This window comes from Perognathus longimembris, chromosome 16, assembly GCF_023159225.1.
Source record: "Perognathus longimembris pacificus isolate PPM17 chromosome 16, ASM2315922v1, whole genome shotgun sequence".
In the NCBI taxonomy this organism is placed as follows: Eukaryota; Metazoa; Chordata; class Mammalia; order Rodentia; family Heteromyidae; genus Perognathus; species Perognathus longimembris.
The window spans coordinates 27,944,070-27,971,687 of record NC_063176.1 but is presented as its reverse complement, the minus strand read 5'-3'; the positions used below and the strand labels follow the sequence as shown (position 1 = coordinate 27,971,687).

The 27,618-nt window shown below is 43.7% G+C and overlaps 1 protein-coding gene across 2 annotated transcripts in view; it reads right to left on the bottom strand.

Moving 5' to 3' along the window:
• Kit (KIT proto-oncogene, receptor tyrosine kinase) overlaps nucleotides 1–27,374 on the bottom strand; it is an 84,284-nt gene extending 56,910 nt beyond the window's left edge. For both annotated transcript variants that reach the window (XM_048363969.1, XM_048363971.1), the window contains exon 1: nucleotides 27,262–27,374. In XM_048363969.1, the coding sequence (XP_048219926.1) occupies nucleotides 27,262–27,328 (67 nt within the window). In that variant the 5' untranslated portion in view covers nucleotides 27,329–27,374. The remainder of the gene's footprint in view (nucleotides 1–27,261) is intronic.
• Between the last annotated feature and the right edge of the window lie 244 nt (nucleotides 27,375–27,618).

Below are 27,618 nucleotides of genomic sequence, written 5' to 3'. Positions count from 1 at the left end.
TCATTGATGGCAAACAAAGCTGGGTCAGTATCAGAGCAAACACTTCCGGACAGTGTCTTCAAACATGCATTGGTAACTGGTAACTGGGTTCCTACCACTGGGCTTGAGTTGTGCTAGGGACTAGAAACACAGCCCAATGATGGAGGTAGACCCATATAGGTAGTTATCAGACAATAAAGCAAGTGTGAACAAACACAGACACACACAAGGCACAGTCCAGAAATTCAGATTTCATTATGCTTCAACCTTTAATTTTCCACTTTAGGATGGAACAAAAGCAATGCACACTGAGTAGAAACTGTACTGCCAATTTTGAACTTCGATCTTTCCCTGGGTTAGCGATTCACAGTAAGATACTTTCTTGCAATGGCTATGACTCCGGTGTTGAGACAGTTAGCACTTTATTATCACACAGGTATGTGTGAGATGGTTTTGCCCAATTGTAGTTTAATAGAGTGCTCATGATTAAGGTAGGCTAGGCTGAGTAAGATAGTCTGGCAGGTTAGTTGTGTTAAATGCATTTACAACTTTCACTATTTTCAACTTAGAATGAGTTCATCAGGATGCCATCACATACATTGAGGAAGTATCCACATCAAGGAGAAACAAGCTGAGAAACTAAGGGGAAAAGGGGCAAGAGGAAGAAGGGTCGGAAAAAGATTCCTAGAGTTCAAGTTGAGGAGACTATCCAATGCCCAACGTATGATACTGTAACCTCTCTGTACGTCAGTTTGATAATAAAAATTTGAGAAAAAAAAAAAAAGTTGAGGAGACTATGAGGCAGAAGGGAGAAGAGAGGAGGAGAAAGAAAGGGCAGGAAAGGGCATCATCTATTAGAGAAGGGGCACAGAGCAAAGACCACAGAAACAGTCAAGGAAGGACTCCGCAGGTACGGACCACACTATTCTAACACAGAAGTGTGCAGCCAGAGAACTAGGCAGCGAAAGACTTTGGGAGGGCCTATGTTCCTCCACCAATAATAAAGGTAGTAAACCTGCCCTGGGGGTCCTGAGGGGAACAGGATTGCAGCCTATATCAGCTAGGAGACACAGGGGAGGGGAGACCCAGACAGGGAGTGATGGAAGCATGAGCCAATGACAGTGGGAACAAGGAAGTGAGATGGGTATTTGCAGGTGACTAAGGGGCTGTGGGCAGACTGGCCCTGCATGGTAAAGAAGTACAAAGGAGAAACACACTCCTGATTTGGGCCTCCATGATAGGGAGATGGGATGCCAGAAGACTAGAGAAGGAAAACCAGATTTAGGGACATTTTGACAGTGGCAAGTGGCAGCTAGAAGGTTCTAGAAATTGGCTGTGTGTGTGTGTGTGTGTGTGTGTGTGTGTGAGAGAGAGAGAGAGAGAGAGAGAGAGAGAGAGAGAGAGAGAGAGAGAGAGCGCCACTACATAGCCCAGTATTACTGAAAGGTGATGCTGGGTGGTAACCATTATTGTCTGCAAAACTATGTAGGTGGGGAGGAAGAGAGGGCATGAAGCACAATAGGAAATAGCAGGGCCAAAGTGGCTGCAATAGAAAGAAGATGACAATAATTCAACTGGCTAAAAAAAATGGCATTCTTGCTAGGGGCTGTTGGTTCCAGCCTGTAATCCTAGCTACTTGGGAGGCTGAGATCTGAGGATCAAGGTTCAAAGTCAGCATGGGCAGACTAATCTGAGAGAATCTCATCTCCAATTACCAGGAAGGGGAGGAAGGGGAGAGGGAGTACTAGTGAGGGATTGGTGGGGGAGGGGATGTCAGTGGTAACCTCAGGGCCAGTATCTGGTGAGGAAGGAAGAACTCTTGGTGCAGTGAATAAGAGTATGGATGATGATAAGCACAGAAGATACTGGGTGCTCCCACAGGATTCGGAACACAAGTAGATGTAGGTGGCTCAAAGGGGGAAAAAAAAAGGCATGAGGAAGAGAGGGTTGGGGGACACAAGGAGATGGAAGAGAAAAGCTCCTGAGTTGACCTGCCTGAGGCTTCCAGGCTGCTTGTTGCCGGTGACCAAAGGTGAGGAGCCCACATTGGGGCCCAGAGACAGGACTGAGTCTTTCACAGGGACTCTTATCTCAGGCACAAAAGGAGCCTCAGATGCAACAGAAGACTCCAACATTCCCACAGACATTTGAGGAATGTGATTCCCACACTCCCCACGGCTAGAGATGTCCAGCTCTCCTCCAGAGGTGGGGTCAGGCTACTCCCCTTCCCACCTGCTCTCCTGGGGGGAAGGGGAGCTTTCACCTGGGTGGATCCACCTGTGGTTTGGGCCCTTCCTGCCATCGCTGCTGAGATGTTTCCTCTGAGAGCCACTCATTTCTGTCTTAACCACATGGACAAACTCACTGCTAATAAATCACTTACGCCAATCAGACTGTTCCTGTAACATTCGCATTTTCTTCCTTTCTGGCTTTTTTTTTTTTCTGAGATGGGGAGAAGATCCTCACTACATTGCCCAGGTTGGATTCTAACTCCTGGGCTCAAGTGATGTCCCTACCTCAGGCCGTCCAAAGTGCTAGAACTATACATATGGGCCACTATACTTGGCTTCTGGCTATTACTTTTTGTGACCCCTGGGCAAATTAGGCAGACCTCATCCATTCTCTGCTATAAAGTGTTTCCCTGCTTGGAGCGCTCAACAAGGCCTAGATGGAGCTTCATCTTACTAAGACCTCCCTTTCCCACCCCCCCCCCCCAATTCCTTCTGCTAGGTCCCAACTCCCAAACCTGCCAAGTAGTGTGAGAAGGTGCCCTCAGGCTGCTTCTGCTTTTTGAAAAGCACACTGGAGATCAAAGAGATGTCAGCTGTTCATCTGCTTCTAAGAAACTGAACAGTAACCTCAGCACAGAGATTCAAGCTTCTAATGAGTGACTTTTAAAGCAAGTCAAAGTTTCTGTCTAGTTAGAGAACTCAAGCAAAACTATAACACGATTGATATTCACTATGCTATTTACTATTTGTCCATTTCAGACAAAATGTTTAGCAGTCTGTGCTTGCTTTCAAGCCACTGGTGATTGTTGTAATGAGGGAAACATTCTGGTGAACATGTACATATTTCTGGATTTTAAGTCCTGAGTCAGTTCAGTTCTCTAGGCTACGACCTTCTAATCTGAAAAATGAGAAAAGCTACTCCAAAGTTCCCGAAGCTCTAAAATTCTACAAGCAAATATTCAGGCCATAGGGAGTCAAGACAGGGAGATTCCATAAAAGAAAAAAAAATCTAGTAGCTGGCTAGGAATAGTTCCCAAATGTTTGTGACAAGACTAAACAACATTGATTCTCCTATGACATTAAATTTCTATTTAAATTATTGTTTGGACATGGAATTAGAGTAAGGGCCTAAATATGGGATCAGATCCCTGGCTCTTACAATTCAGATTGTCAATAAGACCTCTGAAGTTGAACCTATCATTTTTACACCTAAAAGAAGGACCCTTTCCAGTTAATCTTTTTTACAAATTTTCTCCTACATATGCACATTATCAAGAGTAAAAGTTTTCATAGGCCTTCTTAATATACCCCAACTCACAAATCCTAAGAAAAATACAAACCAGAGTGTTTAAGGAAACAGGACTTCCCCTCCAGATCTCAGCCAGATACCGAAGAGGAGGAAGCAGTCCTCTGCCTTTAGAATTCAGTCTTTGGGTAGAGAGATAAGGTCTGTGTTTCACAAGCACAAGATGGGAGGCAACAGCCCTGAAGTAGAGTGAGGAGGAACTTTCTCATTTCCAGTGTACCCCCACAGCCCTTAGTCTAGGATAGCTCCTGTTGTAAATATGGAGATTTCCGTGTTTTGATTTCTGAAAATCACTTAGTGAAATGTAAACCAGATAAGCGCTAAGGACTAGAATCCTATAAACACCAGGACAAGGCCCTCACCATCTGTGAAGCTTGGGGTGGAGTGGCCTCTAAACTTCTTTCAACATTAACTTCCTTCATTTAAAGAAAAACTAACAATATAGCGAAAGTGAACACGCTGAAGAACACAGCAAAGGTCAGCCACACTGGTCACAGGCCAATTTGACAACACCCCCAGCCCCCTCCCCTGAACATACAAACTAAGCAGGCACAGAGATGCCCAGTCCCAAGCACACTCTCTGGCTTCTCCGGGGAGGGTACAGATGTAGTCTCTTGAGATTATGCAGTAAGCCCCTTAGAGCATGTGCTTCCTTCACCTCTGGGTGGACGGGTGTGCAAGTGTGCAGGCAATATGCTCCTAGGTGAACTAATCACCATGCTGCTTCCTCCCATCAGTAAATGTAGAATTCTGCAGGATGCCAGTTCCTCAAGGCTCAGGAGAAGAAACAAGTTTTGTAATAGCAAAAGATGGAAATGTCAGGAAATACGAAAAAGAGGCTATGCTAAATTCCAGTTCTAATCCTATGGCATCTAATTGAAATGTTTCATCAAGATCAAACATCAATAAGTAAGGAATTACTAATTAATATTCACACACTTATACATACACAAACACGGCTTTTATGATTTTTCTTACTATGGTAAAATAGGCATATTTCATTTACCACTTCGCCATCTTTAAATACATAGTTGAGTGGTATGGGCATTCGCATTGTTGTACTACCATCACCACCATCCACTTCCAAACTTTTTTCTCCATCGCAAACAGAAACTCTAAACTATTATCAGATAGTAACTCCTTTCCCTCCTCCCCAACTCCCTAAACAAGATTCCACTTTGTATGAACTGGGTTACTTTTGGCCCTCATCTGGAGAATCATACACCATTTGTCCTGGCACATCTCTTGTCTATAGACAAGATAATGTCAATAATGTTGTGACAGGTCAGAATTTCCTTTCTGTTTAAGGAAGGGATAATATTCCATTATATGTACAGGACAACACTGTTTTCAATTCATCCAGACATCTGGGTCATTCTTCTCAGGGGCATGTTTTTAAACCCATCTTCAACCACTTTGGAAAATACTCTCTGATCTCCTAACTCTGAAAAATGCTAGGGATTATGCTTGACTTATATATGGCCTTACAGGCACAGGACTGGCTTATAGCAAAGGAAGTCAAAACAAAAGCACTAATAATCTGTTCAGATACAGGAATTTCATCGGAGGCAGTTGCTGAAGAAAAGAGTACTGGTACTGATAACAGTCCTTCAGACCAACTTGAATTCTGAAGGAGAAAAACAGTTTACCTGTGTTTCTGGATAACAAGCTGGGCTGAGTCCTCTTACTCCCTTCTTTGTAGAATACCTGGAACTCTCCTGGGAGACCCTTTCTACCTGACTTTGTGGTGTTTTGCCAGAGAAGAGACTGCTTGTTTTTAGGTACTAGGTTTCCAAGAAGACAGTGAATGTTTTAGGGTCCAAATTGAATTTAAAAGACCCAGGCAGAGCTAAGAGATTCATGACCTGCTAACCTCAGAGCAACCCTCCTGGGGGCCAGGTCCTCTGCCCTACAAGGAACAGGCCAGACTCCACTGGGGTCAAGGGCAGAAGGTGAATCCTGGTGACCTCAATGTTTCCATAAAATACAAGGCTGAAGCTTTTTGCAGGGGATTGTCCAAGGGGGGGGGGGGCAAAAAAAGGGCGGGGAATGCTCACAACTTGCTTTCAAATGGTCCAAGAAAAGTAATATGTACATAAACTGAAAAGGCAAATGTAACAAAACTGTAGCAACTGATGGTACTAGAACTCTTCTCGGTACTCACTTTGCAATCTTTTGTAAGCTTGAAGCTATTTCCAGCCTTTTAGATCTAGCTTTGTATTTTAAAGTCTAGGAGCAAAATCAGAGGCTGGAAATAATGGCACTTCTCTGAGCCTGGGGGAGCAGGTGAAAACTCTGAATCACTGATGGCTTTGGAGCCAGACATGCAGGGATTCTAATGAGTCTTGGGAGAAGCAGCTGACCCTCCCAGCTGACTCTCCTGCCTTCAGATTTAATATCTATAAATTGGAAGACAGCTAAATACTTACATTCTTTAAGTACTTTATGCTTAGTCACCGGTACTGCAGGGATTCGTTTGACATAAGGGGTAAAGGCCATTTGAAGTACCACAGAAAGCATCAGGGAAACAGCCTTCCTGGAACCCAAGAAAGACATGAGGGTATGGAATGAGCTGATCCAGGCAGGGTGGTACAATCCTGAAATCCCCAGTACTTGGGAGATAGGCAGCTGGAGACCAGCCCCCAGCTATACAAGCTGAGCTTGTCTCAAACACACTCAAACACACACACACACACACACACACACACATATTCTCTCTGTATGTGTATCTATATAATTGACATAAATGCATGGTATTGTCAATACTTCCATTAAGTATCAGCAAAGCTCAGTGTCTTATTTTAGACAAATGCCATCACCATTAAGCTGCTGCCTTTGGGAAGCGTCTCTGAAGCATTCACCTTGTAGAATAGGAATGCAAGGCCTATTCTTTCTTTTACCAGGCATGATGATCTGTCCAGGAGGTGAAGGAGTGCATCTTGTCCTATTAGCTAGACTTGGAAATATGACAAGATGCCCTCTGTGATCCAAGGACGAGGTGGGTCTTGGAAATCCCAGGAGACAAGATGAGTTACCACTCTGAAAACTTCCTGGTGCCACCTTTATTCGCCCAGCTGCTGGCTTCTGACCCACATATTATAAATGTCTCCAAGAACAAAGGTTGTCTCTCCTTCCTCCCTCCCTGGAATACTAATAGCAGGAATCTTCTCTATCAGGTGTCCCATAGCCAGACCCAGGATCAGAACCAAGTCAGGAAATACCACTGTGATGGTAGGATTAGATGAGCCTTTCAAAAATCTATTAGGAACTGGCCAGTGCCAGTGGCTCATTGCCTGTAATTCTAGCTACTCAGGAGGCTGAGATCTGAGGATCAAAGGTTCAAAGCTAGCCTGAGCATGAAAGTCTATGAGACTCTTATCTCCAGTGAATTACCAAAAAGCTGAAACTGGAGGTATGGTTCAAATGGTATAGTTTTGGCCTTCAGCAAACAGCTAAAGGACAGGCCCTGAGTTTAAGCCCAATGACCAACACATACACACACACACACACACTAGGAATATGGATAACAAAACAAGGTAACATTGCATGTAAGCCTTATTTCCAGCCCATGTGTCTTGAAATGAGAGATGTGCCCTTCCCTATTCCTGAAGGCTTTGCTACATGCTGGGTCCTAGGAAACAGGGAACTAGACAAGGTCCCTCCACACACCCTATGGAATTTATATTTAGCTCCAGGGAGAGCCAGTAATTATACAATTACATAATTACAATTTGTTGAGTGTGAAGCTTTAGTTTGCACTATGAGAAATGACCTGACCTGATTTGGTGGGGGGGAGGGCAGAGGAGGGTCAGAGAGAAACTGTGAAGCAGACCTGCAGCTGGAGTGCAGGATGTACCAGGAGGTCATGGAGAAGTGCTGTATCCTTGGCAGGAAGCTGGACACCTTTAAAGGGCTTCGAGATCAAAGGGTGAGGTAGGTGCATGCAAAATGGAAAGTGACAGGCTTGAGGGCCCTGGACAGACTGGACAGTCTCCAAAAGGTTGCAAGCAGGGTGGGTGATAACCATTTTTTTCTGGTCCTTTCAAAATACACTGCTAGGGTGCCTCTCCTAGCCCTCCCCCCCACCACACATGCATGTTTCTGGAAGCCTCAGCACTGTCCCACAGTACTGCAATAGTTTGTTTTCTTATCTGAACTAACTGAAATGCCATCTATCTTTCTTAGCTCGACAGAAGGAGAACTGAGAAGTGCACTCTGGACTGACCTTAAAGGGATTCACAAGGCAGTACGCCTGGCTCTGTGACATAGCCCAGAAATTTTGATACCCATGCCAGTGATTCTCAAAACCAAGTTTCCCACTGCAGCAAGTCTAGGAGGCTATGGAATATCTTCCAGGTGAAAGGGGGCTGTGAATGTTGCAGGTCCTGGCCACAGTTGAAAAGCTAGTGGCCCCCTGCCTTACAAGGCAGTCAACTCACAGAAGAAACCCAAACCCAGGGCATAAGTACAGTAAGAAACCAGTATCTGTGTCTTGGAACTCAAAGCAAACCTGCAAAAAACCCCACAAAAAACAGATTTTCTTGAGTGAGCAAATCTGCTTGGCTTTTACACCGAGAAATCAGCCTCGTGCTGGGTCCCCCTGACAAGCCTTGGCAGCTACTTGGGTGCAGATTTCCCAAATCCCTGAGCTTTCAAAGTGGGAAATGTTGCAGAATGCAACCAGTCACAGCTCTGGGACTCCAGCATAGTGACACTGGGTGGCACAGACAACTTCTGCAGCAGCACATCAGACCACAATCTGGTGCACCACTGTATGTGAGGGCTCAGTGCCCAGGGCCACAGACCAGGCTCACCCATAGGGGTCCCAGGGCCCCAGAACAAGAAAGCTACAAGGAGCATAAGGTCTCTGTACTCAGACTGTATACATGCCCAGGTCCCTGTTTCATACATACCAGGCACTTCTAGTCCCCAATTTCCTGAATTGCTAATCAGATAATTGCTACAATAGTTAATTCTGTAGCCATTCAACATTTGAATAAACAAAATAGAAAATAATTAGGCCAAAACAATCACATTGGTTTAAAAGCAAGCTCGCTAATGGACAAAATTGGCTTATTCAAATTTGTTTCAACATTCATCAGAACACTTGCTGGTCAATTTGCTTAATGAGTGTTCACTTTTCTCTTAATTTTTCTGGGGTGACATTCACTTAGAGCAATACATTAAGCCTGCTTTCCTTTTGCGAAGAATTTTTAATGAGCCAGCCCCTGTGCAAAATAATCTTTCTATCACTGTAGAAAACATGATAGCCTAAAGACTATCTTGCTGTCTTCCAGAATTATGACAAAATAAAATAATAAAAGTAAAATAAAATAAAGCTTCTGATATGTACATTGAGAACTTTCTACTTTTTCCTTAGATGGCTGTACTATAATGACCATTTCCTAAAAGCCAGAGTAGGGAAGAGGCCAGTTCTAAAATTGTAACCTTTCAATATGGTAATTTAAATCAATGGCCATTTGGAAGAAACTCAAGTTGGAGGAAGGGGGAAATCTAGTATTTTTGGAAATCTAAATTAATATTATGTCAAGCCCTGGGAGCATTTTTTTTCCAAATGACTATAATTAGAGATATGCAAATTTTTCACTGAGGGAAAAGAAGGAGCTGAGAGGAAAATGTACCTAATTAAGAAATTATGTTATCTTTATTAGATGGCGTTACAAGTATGGGTGGATGTTATGTAACGCTTTTAAACCATAAAACTCAAAAGAGTCTTATAACAAACAAGCAATAGAAAAAGGGGAATCATGTCTTAGACATTTTTCTCCAAAACAACAGCTCAGCAATGAGCTTCTTGGTAGAGGGGTGATTTCAAACCATTATGTTTAGGCTAAACACTAAGCTTAGAAAGCTAAGTCAGGAGGCTGTAAAGTGCTTGCTTCCATTCTCATCTCCATTCACATAACTTTGGTCTCTACCACTAATGTTTAAGCAATTATTTTGAAAGAAAAAGAATCCGATTTGGTGGGCCGAGAGGTTAGCAAGTTCTTTATAGTAAAAAGTCAACACAGACCAGGAAGATGTTAGATAGAGGCTGTGGGGTGGCAGCCTAGTTGTCAAATCTCCTCACCCATAAAAAGCAGGCAAACAGAGCAGAACAAAAATCCACAGACAACAAAATGTACAACATGAGGTGATAAGGTATCCAGGAAATCCTTAATACGAGGCCTGGGAGCAGAATACATGCAGCTACCAGATGAGCATCATTTACTCACTAGGAAGCTTGGAGGGTCACTTTAAAAATGGCCAGAGAATCTGAAAGAGGACCTGCGAAGTTCCAATTGTATTAGTGAGAGGATAGTAATGCATCCATTTCCTGTGTTCTAGAATACTCTGGAGCTGAGGAGGCCTGGATGCAATAAATTAACAGCCTAGAACAAAACCCCAGACTATAATGCAGGGAGTGGAATCTAAGAGTAAAATGGGAATTAAAAAGGAAGAATTGTGGGCTGGGATATGGCCTAGTGGCAAAGCGTGCTTACCTCGTATACATGAAGCCCTGGGTTCAATTCCCCAGCTCCACATATACAGAAAACGGCCAGAATTGGCGCTGTGGCTCAAGTGGCAGAATGCTAGCCTTGAGCAAAAAGAAGGCAGGGACAGTGTTCAGGACTGGCAAAAATAAAAAAAAAAAAAAAAAGAAGAATTGTATGGATGGGTGGGGCCACTCTCCACCCATTTCCCAGTCCTCACGGAGTAGGGACAAAAAAGGAAAATGTTAGGATGTAGAGAAGTAGAGTCCCAACATTTCTCACTAATGATGGCTCTAAAGCCATCAGTGATTCAGAGTTTTCACCTGCTCCCTGGCTCAGAGAAGCTCCATCATTTCCAGCCTCTGATTTTGCCTCTAGACTTTAAAATACAAAGCTAGGTAGATCTAAAAGGCTGGAAATAGCTTCAAACTTACAGAAAAGTTCCAAGGTAAGTACCAAGAAGAGTTCTAGTACCATCAGTTGCTACAGTTTTGTTACATTTGCCTTTTCAGTTTATGTACATATTACTTTTCTTGGACCATTTGAAAGCAAGTTGTGAGCATTCCTGCCCTTTTTTTGCCCCCTTGGACAATCCCCTGCAAAAAGCCTCAGCCTTGTATTTTATGGAAACATTGAGGTCACCAGGATTCACCTTCTGCCCTTGACCCCAGTGGAGTCTGGCCTGTTTCTTGTAGGGCAGAGGACCTGGCCCCCAGGAGGGTTGCTCTGAGGTTAGCAGGTCATGAATCTCTTAGCTCTGCCTGGGTCTTTTAAATTCAAGTTAGACCCTAAAACATTCACTGTCTTCCTGGAAACCTCTTCTAGTACCTAAGAGATTCTCTTCCTTACCTGGATCTTTAAAATTGCTTAGTGAAACTATGTAAGAGGGTACCCTACCCAAGGTCTGTGATGCTATAAGAACTCCCCTGGCCTGCCCCTTTATAGAGTACAGGAGAAGCCAGAGATTAACAGAACAGCCTGGAAAGATTCCGAATAGTTATACTTAAAACTATTGTGCAGACAAGAAAATCATGCTAGAAGAAGGCAAACAATGCTACAACCCTAACATTTCAAAACAAGTGAAAAGAAAGCAAATGAAAGAAAACTATAAAAGATAGCATGTGTCAAAATCTCAAACTTAAAAATGAGTTAGAGAAATTGAAGATTATGGAGGCAAAAATTAAGAGGGAGGGGCTGGGAACATGGCCTAGTGGCAAGAGTACTTGACTCATATACATGAAGCCCTGGGTTCGATTCCCCAGCACCACATATATAGAAAATGGCCAGAAGTGGCGCTGTGGCTCAAGTGGCAGAGTGCTAGCCTTGAGCAAAGAGAAGCCAGGGACAATGCTCAGGCCCTGAGTTCAAGGCCCAGGACTGGCAAAAAAAAAAAAAAAAAATTAAGAGGGTGGGACAGGGATAATGGAGTCTAACATAACAGAGGGGGTGAGGTAGATACGGCATATTGTATGCATATATGGAAAGTCACAACGAACCCCTTTTGTACAACTAATATATGCTAATAAATAATCTTTTTAAAAGGTGAATATTGTGAGCCCCCTTTAAAAGTGGAGTGGAAAGAAGTTTGTTTATTTTTTAAAAAGTAAAAGAGGGGCTGGGAATATGGCCTAGTGGCAAGAGTGCTTGCTTTGTATACATGAAGCCCTGGGTTCAATTCCTCAGCCCCACATATATAGAAAATGGTCAGAAGTGGCACTGTGGCTCAAGTGGCAGAGTGCTAGCCTTGAGCAAAAAAAATAAAATAAAAAAGAAGAAGCCAGGAACAGTGCTCAGGCCCTGAGTTCAAGGCCCAGGACTGGGCAAAACAAAAACAAAAACAGTAAAAGAATATATTTATTTCAGATACGGGGGATAAACAGAACACAAGAATAAATAAACAAAAATGAGTAGGGCCTTGAACTACTTAAGTTCATCTTGTAGTTCAATATGAAACAAATTTTTTATTCAAAGTATAAGGTGGAGGAGGAATGGGATTAAAAGGATGACAAGAAGTCATATAGAAGATAGCATAGAGTTCATGCCTACAATCCTAGCTACTCACAGGTTGATATCTGCAGAATACAGTTCCAAGCCAGCCTAAGCCAAAAAGTCCATAAGACTTTTATTTCTAATTAACCACCAAAAAGCCAGAAGTGGAGCTGTGGCTCAAGTGGTAGAGTGTCAGCCTTGACTGAAAAAAGTCAGGGATAGCATCCAGGCTCTGAGTTCAAGCCTCAGGACTGGCAAAATAATAAGTAAATAAAAGTAAAAAGAAGATAGCAAAGAAGGTCAAACATATACATGTAGGGAGTTCCTAGCCAAAGAAAACTAGATGGGTAAATGTTCTACTTCAAAAAACCTTTATTGGAAGAAAATAAAAGGAGTGGTTGAAAGTACACATTGAACCAGTATGTGAGAGAGAAAAAAGAAAAACAAAATAAATCAACTGAGAATAAAGTATCAATAAAATAAAAATCGACCAAGAATAGCCAATACTGATCCTCCAAGAACAAAAGGAGAACATATTCCTTTAAGTGCCCAGCAAACACCACTTGTCAAATAAGAAAAAGGAAATTAGATATCACACAAGATTTTGAAAAAATTGGGTATCCAATTAAATAATGTTAAAGATTAAATAATGTTAAAGATACTTGAACAAAGAGAAGGTAACCAAGAATTTTCAATCAACCAGCCTGGCCTTTAATATAATGACTATAGGAGAAGAGTTGGAGGTCAACACATTCAGAAAATACTTTCCCCTGGGTCCCTCCCTAGCCATCTGCTACAAGTAGAGCTTCAAAAAGAAGGGAGACAATCAGCATTAGAGGCATCTTTATCTACAGAACTAGGACTTAATGATGGCAACTGCAGAGAAAGTATGCGCTTGCTGCATGTGCTAACAGCAGTTTTAAGGTATATCAGAAAAATGAAAGGAAGTTCTGAAAACAGATTCCTGAGTTATAGATATTAACTTTGAGTAAAAAGGCTATTTCCTTAATCCTAGCTGCTCAGAAGGATGAACTCTCAGCATCACAATTTGAAGCTAGCCCAGGCAGAAAAGTCCATGAGACTCTAACTCCAATTATCTAGCAAAAAGCAGCAAGTGGAAATGTGGCTCAATCGTAGACATAAAGGCATCAAATAATGGCAATCATTACAACAGGAAGTAAAAATCTTCACAACTATCTAAAGGTATAAGAAGGAGGAGGGGAAGGGGAAGGGGAAGGGGTGGGAGAGAGAGAGAGAGAGAGAGAGAGAGAGAGAATACACAGGAAAATAGAACACACTCCATCTATCTCAGTACTAGTTACAAAAAAAAAACTTGAAAATGATCAAACCACTAAATCAACAATTTACAGGAAATTCAGGGAACAGAACATGTTAATTACCACAGAAATGCAATCAGCATAATTCACACTGACAAACTGCACAGAGCAAATACACAGCTTCTTACACCAAAAAAAAAAAAAAAAAAAAAAACACCAAAAAACACATGAGGCTGAAACCTACAGGGAAGCAATGACATAAGGGACACAACAACCAGTTACAACGTGTGGATATGATTTGACTTCTGCCAAATATTTACATATTTGTTTATATTTTATAGTTTATTATCAACATGGAGGAAGTGAACAATGAATACTCAGTCACAGTGTAGAATTGTATTAATGGTTCAGATAGGAGTATCCCCCTAAAAGACTCATGTCTTGAAGACTTGCCTCCCCCCACCACACACACCCCATACAATATATTGCTGGGGGGGTTGGGAGAAATGATTGGATCATAAGAGCAAGGACCTGATAATGGATTAATTCACTGATGGAGTCACAATTGAATGAACTACTGGAATATGGTGGAAACTAGCTAGCTGGTAGAGGGACATGTCTTTGAAGGTTCCATCTTGTCCAGGACCTCTTCCTCTGTCTGTCTGTCTTGGTTTCCTGGCTGCCTATCAGCTGTGCTTTACCACCCCCTCCTCATTATAACCATCCTGCCAGCCGACCATGGATGAGCTGGAACCTCCAAAACCATGAGCCAAATAAACCTTTCCTCTTTCCAGTTGATGGTTCTTAGGTATTCTGTACAAGAGATGAAGTAACTAACATAATGTAGAAGAGTGTGACATAGACACCATATTATGTCTAGAAAAAAAGGGGGGGGTCTATATTCTAGAGGTAAAAACCAAAACAACTATGAGGTGAAACTTCTAGGATGCTTAAGACATGCTTCACAGAACAGCAGGGTGAAATGGGAAAAGAAGTAAGACAGAAGAGTTGCCAGCACTGATTAAGCGTGGAAACTAGATAACGCAGATTCACAATTCACCATACTATTTATTCTGCTTAAAATGTTCCCTGAATAAAATTACAATCTTTCCAAGTTAACATATGAATGAGGCTCAGTTCCTCCAATGTTAAAACAAAATGGCCACTAACAGGTTTTCAAACAATTCAGACACTGGCCTAGAAATCATAGGCTCCCTGCTGCTTTTTAAATTTTGTTTACTCTTCCCTAGTTGACTGATAATAAATTTAAACATAGTCTATTTAAATTTGGGCCCTGAAATTCTCACCCAAAACAATAGCGGCTTAACCAATGATGATTACTTCAGATAAAAGAAATTGTCAGACCTGGAGTGAGTCCATTAAAACAACTGATTTTGTGATTACTTAAGTACTCACACTACATCCCCAGAAGCTGACAGTTCCATCCATATTACTCAGGGACACCTGCCAACCACCTTTAGATGCCTCCCCAGAGGCTTCCCGGTACAGGCCTTCCCCCGAACCTGAGAAGGAACCTCCTCCATCAGTCCCTAGACAGCCTCTACTATGGATTCCTTTCCAAAGACCAGCGCTCTCACCACCAGCAGCCGAGAGGCTTTCATCTGCACCCAAGAACAGGCAGAATTCTTATTTGGGGAAGTGCATCTTTTGAAACTGAAGAACTGACCCCTTAATGTGACTCTGAAAGGCCTCCTAATGGCTAAGATGCAAAAAGTCCGGCCAGGTTCCCTCTGGGGGCCTCACCCAGATCAGCTAACAGTAACAGGAGAGCTGAAACCATGCACAGTAGGACTGAGGCTGGCCAAACGCTGTTTTGTCAAAAAGCAACATGATCTCATAACATTGTAGTTATTAAAACCAAAGTTCTTCAGATTTAACAAGAGAAATAGAAAATGGTACAGAATCTCCTACTCTTGGAGAGAGCCTAAAGAACACTGGCTTGGAAACCTGCATCCTAGTATGTTCTGGAAGTTTCCAAACCTTCAGACTGACAAAGCAACTTGATACATGAAAGGTTCTCCAAGTCTTTCAGGTGAGGACTTTCCTCGTGGTTGGATGCTGATTCAGTCTCTGTCACAGGACCACTGAGTGGATCAAGAGGACCTTCAACTGCTCTGAAAGCAGGGCCAGTGGCCAAGGCTCAGGTTTTTCTGGGGTAGGACCACTGTGGGTACATGACAAGCACTTTGAGCACTCCCACTTATTTGCCTCCTTAGTCTTTCTCCCACCCCCGCCCCCCCAACCTATCTCCTTTTCCAGTTCTCCTGGATGACTTCTCTAGCTCTCTCCTCTACCCTGCATGAGCCAGCTCTCTGACACTCTGAATAACCTTTCTTCTGTAATTGACCACAATTTGCAGCCTAAATAAATCCCAATTAAACTGCTTTCTGTAAGAGACAATTTCTTTTTTCTGTTTCCTTTCTGAGCTCCAGGACGTAAGGTCTTGAGTTGTTTAAAATAAAAAGAATTCAGTAGAACATACATAAATCCAGAAGATGGGGATATAGGCCTACTGTTTATTACTATACCCACACCCAAAGTGTCAATAATTATGTGTGCATAAATCTATGAATTAAAGACACTGCAACAAAACGTAGTGGTAATTGTCCACACAGGTGAGTACACCTGCTGTTCTAGATGTTCCACGTGTTGGGATCTGATGGAGCAGGCTTGGGCCTCTCTTCACCTGCTGGTGTGGCTCCCTTGTCCAACCTCCCCATTCTAAGGCTGAAGTTCTGAAGCTGGACTGATCATTTCAAACAACAGCCCTTCAAAATGCTGGGGTGTAAAAGAAGGCAACACAAAGCAAACTACCAAAAAAATTCACAGTCCTTCCAAGTCTGCTAGCTTATTTTTAAGATGGAGTGATGCCTATCAAAGGGATGTTTTTAAGTCCAGCTCAAACTTTACTATCTAAATTACTTAGGAATTTTCATTGGCTTAATCTACTGATTATTTCAGACTAAGAATCTAGTTTAATTTAACAAGAACGACTCTGAAAAACAGTTCACATGGTGTTTACCAGCCAATCAAACCAATCCCTCCGTAAATTAAAAATCTTTCCAAAGTACTCTGGCCATTAAAAAGGAAATCTACATTGTTAAAACCAGGCTGGAAATGCACTTTAAATATTTAACAAGCTAAAAATTATTACACTAAAAGTACTTAGCCAGCTTTTATTCCAGTCTTTCTAAGTAGAATTCACAAGGTTTTTGTTTGTTTTGTTTTTATAACATATGTCTGTTTTGACTTTCAAGCACAAGAACCAAAAAGAGCAACAGGTTAGCTAAAATATCAGCTAAAATATCTACACATTTCAGCCACCTTTCACATGTAAATGTTTTCTCCAAAAGCCAAGGTATACACAGAATTTCTTTCCATAAATACTTCCCCCAAGCAGAAATAGCTATTCTCTTCTAAAGTTCTTACATGGATTCCCTCTTTGTTCTCAACTTAGTCAAGCAATTCAGCCTCAGAAGAAAAGTCTTAGGCTATTATCGCATGCAAATTACCAGGCATCCTAGAGTGTTGAGGGATTTTCTAACATCCTCTGAATATAACCCAAATCACCTGGGGCAATCCCAAATGAAGGTGGAGGGATAAGTATTTTCACCGAGCAAGATCCAAATAAAGAATCAGAGCTTCCCCTCAGTTTAATTTTCCTCTTCTTTCTTCCATTAGATCAAGAGGTAGGCATTCCCAGGCAAATGTCATCAGTTTCCTGTCCACCATAAATAGCCACCTACCCTTTCCAACACTGTTTTGTGTCTCCTAATGTTGAACTGAATGGGACACTGGGAGCAAATCTGGAACTGTCACAGCCCACACCGGCCCTGGGTGAAGGTTGGAGGCTGCTTCTTGCTGTTTTTGCTTGACCAAATTAATTGATATTAACAAGGATGCTACTGCAAGCCAGGTTTACCACATTAAGAGTCTGTTAGGCAAAGAAACTATTGCTACTGTAACATTCAGGTTATGTGACATCTTGGCATTATAAGAGGAGTCCAAGATAGGAAAGGAGAAGGTAATTTAGGTTTGTATTTAAAAACTCAATATCCATACTAGATTTGCATTACACATACAATGTACGTAACTACAGGCAAAACTGAGGTGCACACTTTACCATTTTTTAAAGTTATTTCTCAGAAAAGGCAATTACTTGATCAGATTTCATCAGAAAAATCTGACCACACAAGGCACTGTAGAAAATATTTCAATTAATGTAGTGGAATCCAGGTCCTCTAAAAATTATCCCCCATCATCCCCCCTGTCTCTTTTTCTTTCTCCCACTCCCTCCCTTTCTAGACCCACTCTCTCATTTGGCTAGATATCATCTTTTGCTTCAAGATTTATTTTAGGTCCCATCATTTCTTCTGAATCAGCCCTTTTAACTCAGAGAGTGAGGCCCACATACCCCAATACTAAAGGAATAGGACCAGTCTGGTTAAATATTATTATAAATGCTATTCCATTAGCAACTGCCCAGCATAGATCTTCCTGCGGCTCTGGTCTCCTGAAAGGCAGAGATCCCACATTACACCTAGTAATGCCTTTCCATATGACAGTTAAATGATGTTATCAACTAGAAGCTCTAATGAGTCGCGATTTCATTTCCACCACCTTCCCCCTTGGACCACTGGCTGCTCTCATGCAAACCACTGAACCATGACTGTGAAATGACCAAAAGGAAGGACAGATGGGAAGGAAATGAAAGAATGGGGGGATGTGCCACAGAGGAACCATCCACCCCTGAGTGATCAAGGGACCTTACAGACCTACCTGTCCACCTGGTGGGGCAGGAGGGGTGACCACACAGCACAACCCTCCTTAGGTTTAGAAACAGCCATCGATTGTGAATTATCTCTAGACCTCAAACTTCCTTTTACATCTCTTTATCTTGACACACAGTTTAAGCTCTTGTACTTCACTATTTGTTAGGTGGTTAGATCCCCCACTCCAACAGATCAATAACCTATTTTTAGATCATGAGCTCCATCTTGGGTCATTTTCAATACAGCCAAAACTTTGAGAGTTTACCCAGCATTTATTAGAAATACAAGCCCACAGCCAAGGGGTAAAGAAAGACAAATGGCTATTTTCCCATTTCCACATTTTTTAGAAAGGATGTCAGACCAGCCCTTCTGAAGCATATCTAATCGAGTGGGGTAAGACCTAGCCAATCAAAGTAAGTATTTGGCTGTCCTCATATCTCCTCAAGATCCTACAATCACCTGGGGAAACATAGTTTAAGTCTATTCCAGTTCATCCAATTAAAGAAATCTTCCTTTAATAAAAAGAACTGTTTTCTTCTGGGGCAATTTAAACTAGTCACATCCTGCCTCAGCTTTCACCTCCCACCTCCCCTCTCCCCCCATACTACAAACACTTGAAAACTGTCATTCACTAAGCCTCCTCTCATCTTATCTTCACCAGCCTTAATAAATCCAATTTCTGTAAGTTGCTTTCCAAGGGCCTGTTTCCCAAGGCTCATCAACTCTATGTCCTACTCTATGTCCAAAATGTCCCTTTTATCCTCTGAGAAAAAACAGCAACAACTATAAATGCATACCTTAAAAATGGCCTCACTGAAAAACACAAGACTGTCTTCCTACTACCTTGTCCTTTTGATGAAAACTTTCATAATAACTAGGACACACTTAACACAAAATTCTTCCTAATCCACAAATCCTACCACAATGTTATAGAGCCAGGTTCTGTGACTTTGGAGTTATATTTCTTACAGTGACCTGACCTGAAGAATTACATTTATATCTACCATCATGTCTGTGAAATTGAGTTTCAAATAAATGCAGCCCATAAATAATCAATGAACAAACCGAGCAGAGTCCAACATCATATTCTCTCCTGTAAACAGGCTGTGCCTCTCCTGGTCTTGTCTCTGCCAATCCCACATCACAGATGCTGTCAGGATGAGGAGACTCATTTGGGCCTGCCCCAGAAGGTTCTAGGAATCCAGATCCCACCCTCAGGTGCCTCCAGTCTCATGGACCCTCTCCCCTTCTTAGGCATGTGCCTAACAAACTCCTTCAAAATTCCAAACACCAAAGAGACCAATTGTAATTCTGCCTAGCTCCCATCAATATCTGGCTTTCAGCTCCCAGCTTAGCCAACCCAAAAGAGTCCCTCCATAACTCTCCCTTACACCCTGGGTATCCAAGTGCACAGCGGCACCATTTACAACCTCCACGAGGTAGAAGCAATTTAGATCCACCAATGACTAGAAAAACACATGTGAGATCTGCATAGATGGAAATATTATTCAGCCTTTAAAAAGGAAATTCTGACATTGCCTTACAAGATGGATATAACCTTGTCTCCAAGGTTACATTATGGCTAGTAAAATAAGCCAGTTAGAAAAGGACAAATACTCCTTTAGAAATGTAGTCATGGACTGGACATAAAGAAATAGCTCCAAAAAATTCTACAAACTCACTAAACCTCCAAAATTTTGCAAAACTAGTGTATTAATACTGAACTATTCAGTAGATATTTGATTATCTTCATTTACTCAAAAAATGTATTGTGCATTGAATACATTTTAACACAAAAATATTGACTGGTGTGTGATGATGATCTAGGTAGATACTTAAAGCAAAAACTTAAGTTTGATTTTGCCATAGAATTGGCCAGTGTTGTCTTGTGTCACATATATACCATAATGTTTCAGTGGATACAAAGAAATATAAGACGTCATTTTTAGGATATAGGCTGAAATTTTTATGTACTAATTATGGGTCTTATCCAGAAAGAGATTTCTTCTGTATTAGTTTGCTTTCTTGCTACATAGATTTTTTTTTACTATGCTTAGGATGCAACTAACATCCCAGTGTTGAAGTAAAGTTCTGTTTATTACTTTGGTCCATAAAAAAAAAAAAAAAAGAAAAGAAAAGGACAAATACTGTACAGTTCCACTTATACCAGTTCCCTAGAGCAGTCAAATTCAGAGACAGAAGGTAATAGCCTGAGGGACAGGGAGACACTATTATTTATGAGTATGGAGTTTGTGCTTTATAAGATGAAATACTCGGGAAATCAGTTGCACAAACGAAATCAGTTGCACAAGAACCTGAACGAACTTAATAGTGAGCTCTATGTGGAAAACTGGTTAAAATGGTAAAATTTAGGTCACATGTATTTTACTTACAGAAAAAAGAAAGGGGAAGGAAAAGGGGGGGGGATTTTCCCTTAGTCTTGGCTGCCCACAGCAAGGGGGTGGTTGCAACTTCTGTAGCAAGTCCTGTCTCTCAGCTTCCATAGTCGTGGCAGGCTGGAGAGGGCTTAAGTGACAGAATGTAGAGCAGTTGGCCCTGGACAGTGACCTTGCTCCTGGGTCAAGTCCACCTTAGCCTGGCCTTCAAAGCCTTTTTCATAACCTGGACCAAATTCAACACTCAATTTACCCCCTTCTGTGCTCCTTGAAGTTAATCAGGAATCTACCCTTCCAGCTCTTTCCCTCCAGTTGTCACCCCAGCCATCTGATCAAAGGAACGACCAAACAATCCTCAGGCCAGATCTGAATGCCTTACTCTAGGATTCTGTGCCTTTTGCCAAAGGAAGTTTCAGCTACAGACACTCCATGTCCCTCCTTTTAAGTGCAGGAATTAATCTCAAGTTTGATCTCTCTCTCTCTCTCTCTCTCTCTCTCATTCACTCACACTCACACACACACACACTTACACACTCTTTTACTGATCTTTGATCTCTATTATCACCTGCCCACCAGGACTCCATCTCCTCTCCTATAAAATATGCCCCACAGCTCCAAGTGCTCTGCCCTCAAGTTCATCTCTCAATCAGCGGTGGTGCACTTGCCCCATCCCTCCCAAACCCTATCTGCAGTCACTGGGAGGACCCAGCAAGGGGTTGATAAACCTCCGTTAAACTGAATCCAAAATGTTCCCTGAATATTTCTTGCATTCAAAGCATGATCCAAGCACTGGTGAACAGCAGAGCAGGTAGCAAGGTGTTTACTGAGCAGCACTGTGTTCTGAGCCAGGGCAAGGGACCAGGTCAGAGTGTTGCCTGTACTCCTGGGGAGATGGTGTTCTCAAAGCCACTTTACATAAGGTAATAAGGTTCCTGATTCTCAGGGATCATGGAGAAAGTGGTCATTTATAGAATTACTATCACCTTCCCAACTTTTAGCCCAAACTCTGTATTCCCAATGGTATAAGAGTAGCATGGAATACCACTAACTGTAAACTACCCCAGAACTAGATATTCAATGTATAAATTTTACCTTAATAAAAAAAAAGATAACTCTATGATTTAGTTCTACATCATCTACAAATTCTAAGAGACAAAGTTGAAAGAGGAACATTAGAAAATGGCCTGAAAGTAGAGCCCCCATGCTTCCTGTGTAAGGGGCTCTGCCCTAAGCACACCCCTTGCGTGCTCCTAGCACAAAGCTCCTGTAATCCCTGCCACAGCCCTGAACCACCAGCCTCCATTTGTGGATGAGAAGATGAAGTCAAAGGAGAGTTTAAGTATCTGGTCCCTGATCATACAGCTGGCAAGAGGCAGAACTGGGATTAAAAGCCCAAGTTGTCAATTCCAGAAACCAAGCTCTTAAAGCTGGTACTACATGCCCTGAATAATAATTCAGCTTAAACCTTAAATTTGCAAAACTGTGGAAAACGTAGCTGTCAAGGTGTGCACTGGAAGATATCTAAGAAAAGTGTGCCATGACCAAAATGTAATCATAAAGACGAACACCTAAGATGAACAGGAAAATTATCAGACTTGAGTATTTTTATTGGAGAAATCTCATGACATGTGGAGGGGGTGTCCCAGGATTGTGTGGATTGTGTGTATGAATGTGAATGTGTATGTGTGTACACACATGCACACGTGCACTGTTTCTGAGGCTTGAATTTAGGGCCTAGGAGCAGTCCCTTAATATTTTCTATCAAGGCTAGCACTCTACCACTTGAGCCACAACTCCACTTCGTTTTCTAATGAACTGGAAATAAGAGTCCCAAAGACTGCCTCAGCTGGTTTTGAACCATGATCCTCAAGACCTCACCCTCCTGGGTAGCTAGGATTATAGGAGTAACTGGCATTGAGTGGGAATTTAAAAAGCAAAACAAAACAAAAAAGCCCAAGACACCTCTTAAAATCTCGAAGACCAATGAGTCCCCCAACTATACAGCAAAAGCTATAAAACTCAACTGTTACATAAAAATTATTGAAAACTTTGAGACAAAAATTAAAAGCTCATTTCATCCTAACACTGTCAAGTTAGTACTTACTGGTACTCTGGGCAAGGATTACAAAGAGAAATAAGAAACTGTACCCACTACAGGAACTCGCTCACTTTTTTCAGCATCTCTCCAGAACCATACCCAATGCCAAGCACTTTTTACAAGAATCTTTCTCAGCCTCTGTATATCACCTTTACAATAAAAATTGAAAAACAAATAAAATTGTAAATTAATGCATTATAGTTGCAAAGATTCATGAGATACAATTTTAATGTTCAGTAGTAAAATATATCAAAAATTAAGGAGAAAAAAGAATCTCATCTTTACAACAACCACATGAAGAGTAGTATCATCCCCATGTTAGAGCTGACAAGGAAGGTGAACATGTATTGAATATTATACTACTGTGAAGCACCAGTTAAAAATACAATGTGTAGCAACCCATTTAATGGCACAAAGAGGTTAAGTAATTTATCCGAAGTCATACAGCCAATTTAGAATGACCAAACTAGGATGAAGTACTGAAAGATGGAAAAGTTAAGTAACTTGTTCCAAGGTCACACAGCTGCTAGCTATGAGCCATCAGACTATACAAGGAAGCCTGCCAGATATTCCTTCTACCATGGATACCTGCCTAGCCCACCAACATTCACCAAAGACCAATACAAACTGATGAAGGGTCCACCTGGAGCTGATACCTTCTTAAGGAACCAATCTTTTTTTCTTTTCTTTTTTTGTTTATTTAGTTTGGTACTGGGATTATAGGTATTTGCCACCATGCCTAGACCTCTTTTTTAAGAGGAGGAAGATGGGGATCTTGATAAAAAAAAAAAATAACTTTTAAAAGTTTAATACTGCCCAGATGTTTTCTGTGAGCTCAACAAGCATGCCCATGGCTATTGTCTAACAACAGCTCTTTACTAAATGGAGTATTAGACCAAAGGACTGACTGATCATTTCTACAAATTTCAAAAATCAGAGCCACTGGGCTAGGCTTCTCCACTGTCAACACTGGATTGGCCCCCCCATTCAAACTTTCTCCTCCACTATCTCCTTTCCAAGCTCTCCTCACTCTGGATTTGCAACCGTGAAAATCTCTCGAGTTACTGAGAATGCATATGAAATTTTGCATATTTGGATTCCTGCAAATGTCTTTTAATCCCACGTTGGAAAAGTTACCACACATGAACGCAGCAAAATAAAGCACTTCCCACATTCTAGCCTGCCAACTCTTCAACTAAATTCATTCTGGGGAAAATGCTGCCACCAGAGCCTAGCCTGCCACTTCTAAGAGGTCCAGCACGGCTGTCCAGCTCCGAGAATTCTGCTCTGGACACCTCGGCTCATTTGGTTCATTTCCTTGTGTCCTTTATTTAATCCACTGGAGGAGACTTAAGGAAATGAGTCAAGATCCTACGGGTAACTTCTAATGGCTGTCAACAACAGCAGCGAAATTCATCACCACAACAACATCTGTACAGAAATGTGTTACAAGGAAAGCCCAAAGAATACTTGGCACACTCTGGATGAGAATTTCTTCTGGGAGAAGAAAGGCTATGGGCAGTAAATTGTCATTGTACCTCACCACATTTATCCAGGGTAAACAGCCAGCAATATCAACCATTGTTGCTGTGTGTGTGTGTGTGTGTGTGTTACTGGGGGATTGAGTCCAGGGCCTCCACTTGAGCCATCCCCAACCTGGGGGTTCTCTTTCACAAGTACACACAAATATATAGAAAGCTATGGTTATTTGTAGCAGTAGGGGATGGATTTCAACTGATTGCCATTATTATTTTGGAGACAGCTTATCTTCCTTTCTGAGAGACCCTAACTGGAATGGACTGCCTAAAATCGAAAGTTCTCCTACCAAAAGGCCAATGTTCCTTCTTCCCCTTTGGAAAGTTTCCTCAAAATGACAAGTAATCCTAAGCATTTTTCAACAAAATTGGCCATCCTATCTTCCTGGCATCTCCAACATCATCAGGTTCATAAATAAGTATTCATTAAATATTTTGGGTTTTTTTGGGGGGGGGTGCATGAGCCTTACAACAAAATCTGGAGAGCTATGTAAATGGATATGCAATTGGGCATATGGTGCTGAGCTCAGGCTCCTCCACTGGTTATTTCGGGCAAGTGATTTATCCTTAGCCAGTTTCTCCAGTTGTACAATTGTAGGGGTGGGTGGTGATGGTCTCATCTCCTGGACTTGAGACATAAGCAATAACAGCCAAAGCCCTCAGCAAAGGCGCACCCTCCCAATGACATTAACAACTGTGTACACATGTGTCCTATGAAATCTAAGGCATATTAGAAAGTGTGTTACAAAAGCACAGCATACATGATTTATAAAATCATTAATAAAATAATGTACTCTTGGGTGGGAAAGACCAGAACAGGGAGATGTGAATTATCTAGGAAGCTTGTACAAAGAGATATCACATTATTTCCAGCTGGATAAGAATCCAGACAGCTTCCCACACCAGGTGCTGGGGATGACTTAAGCCCAGCACCTGCAAGCATGATTCACTGTTCCTTGTAGGTTTGTTCTATTGGTCACCCACCGCTGTAGATGCAGAAGGGGAAAGAGAGGCTCCAAAAGATCCAACACCTCCTAGAGAAGCATGGAGGGTACATAGGATTTGAGGACAAGAGAAACTACAGCTTCCTTTCAGCAGCAGAACATACCCCCATATTCCAAGAGGTCCCTATGACCAGGAGAGACAGAGAGGCAGGACATGATGGGGTAAGAGTTAAGAAAAGCCTGTTGCGTCTATACTCAGAACACTGGAGACATGTTCTATACGCCCCCCAAAAAATCCTTCAGGAGGCAGATGCCTGGCAGAGCCCTTAGGAAAATTGCTTCCTCTCTCCCCCAATTAATATGACCTGTTCAAGGGCACACAGCTAGTGAAGGGCAAAGAAAGAGACAGGAACTGAAGCAGGGCTGGGACTCTGCACAGCACCACACTGCCCCCAGGACACAGACCTTAAAATTCCCCACTGCCCATGATACTGGATAGAGAGCAAGCTCATCAGGAGGAAGAAGGAAAGCACTAATTCATTCCTTTTTCCTTTTTTTAGGAATTGTTCAGTGTGCTCTTTCTGAGTCTAGTTCCCACCTTTAATGAAATCAAAAAGGACAAGGCAAAAAAATATAAAAACCAAATCTGTCCAAGAATCCGGACACTCACTGGTGACCCCTGGCGACCCCTCCTCGGGCAGCGGGGTCCAGATGCAAGTTCCCTACAGCAAAGCCCTCCCCTCCCCAGGCCTTGCCGGAGTGGGGCTGGTGAGCCAGGCCACGAGGCTTTCCAGAGAAACCGGCCGGTAGTCATCTCACAAATCATTGCTACACCCGCTTTCCACCGCCCCATAGCAGTGCAGATTCATTTTTTATTTTTTCCTAGCCCGACAATATCAGGGAAACCTCAAAAGGGTATTTTGTTTACAATGATCTGGGAGAGGACGGGGCTTCAGGAACTAGCCCGGCTATGCACACACGCGCGCACACTAGCGACACCTGGGGAAAACGGGGGTTGGGGGGGAGGCCCGGGGCCTGCAGATCCGCCTGCACCTGAAGACCCAAGTTCCCGCGCGGAGCACTGCGTTTTCCCAACACCTGGGAGAACCGAGTGATATCCGCAGGAAGTTCACTCCAACCTCCCAGCCCACCCTCAGTACAGCTAAGCGATCGCGTGGGAGGAGTGTCGCGAATCTCAGGATTCCCCCAAGAAAACTGGCACCTGCGATGGTACCGGCCGGGACGCGAGGCTTCCAGGGCTGGGTCCCAGCCCGTCAGCCCCGCGCTCGGGCTAGGCGCGTGCGGCTGCCAGGGGGCGGGGACCGCGGCGTCCCGGCGCGTGGTCCCCGGCCTCCCCGGAGCCGGCGCCGCTCCCCGGGCGCGTGGCAGGCAAGGAGGAAACCCCATCTCAGCAGGGAGAGAAGGACGAGTTCCCTCCCGCACGGCATTTACCCAAAAGGGGTGGGGGGGAACCCTGCAACCTAGCTGCTGCTCTCCACACGCCCCGGCTAACTTGTCCTTGTAGCTGCCGCCACCTCCAGGCTCACAGGGTCCGCCCGCCGCGCGCCCCGCGGGCCCCCAACAGAACTGGGCGTCGAGAAGAGCAGCCGCCTCGGATTCGTCTCCGCGGGTGACGCCGCACGCCCAGCAGGGGCGGCAGCAGATCGGTCCCCAGCTCCGGTCGCCCGCACCGTGGCACAAAGAAGCGCCCGCGGTTGGAAAGCTGGGACCGCGGGAGCCCAGAAAAGGCTTCTCCAACTTTGCCCCGGGCGCGTTGGAGGAGCTGCGGGCAGGCGCTCCGGGTCTCAGGGCACACACCCGCAACTTTTAACAAAAGGAAGCTGCGGCCGCGCCTCTCACGGAGAGATCAGCGCGCTTCGTGCGACCCGCCCGCCACGGCCACCCGAGCCCCGTCGCCACAAAAGCAGCCCCCAACTCGCCTGCAGCCTCGCTCACGCCCAAGACCCCATATTCCCAGGAAGAAAAGAAAAGAAAAGCCTCATTCGGCGTCCCTCAGCACCAGGAGCGGGAGGCTCCCGGCGCAGGTGAGCGAGGTGGGGCGCAGAGGAGTCCCCCAGGCCGTCCCGGTCGTTCCCCGAGGCTGGAACGCACTGGCATGGAAAAGGCCACCCCTCTGGATGTTCCCCGGTGTGTTCAACCCCTGTGGGGTTCAGGCAACAAAAGGGGTGCGGTCAGGGTGGCAGGCTGCGCTTTCCCACCTGTCCGGACGCTTTGCAGAAGGAGCAGGACGCCGAGCAAATCCCAGGCGCCGCGAGCGCCTCTCATCGCGGTGGCTGCGCTGAGGCCCGAGCTCCGCTCCGCGTTCCAGCTCTCGCCCAAGTGCACAGAGCGCGGCAAAGCCGAGCCCCCAGAGCGCCGAGCGGCGAGCGCCGCGCGGCAGCCCCTCCTTCTGCGCCCTCCCCCTGCGTGCCGGCCACGCCCCTCCTCCGCGCCCCTCCGCGCCTACCCTCCCGCGCCCGCCCGCCCGCCCCGCCAGGGTCGTACTCCCGCCGGCGACGTCTAGTCCCCGCTCGGTCACGTTGTAATCCGGGGGGCGGGGAGTGGAGGTCTGTGCC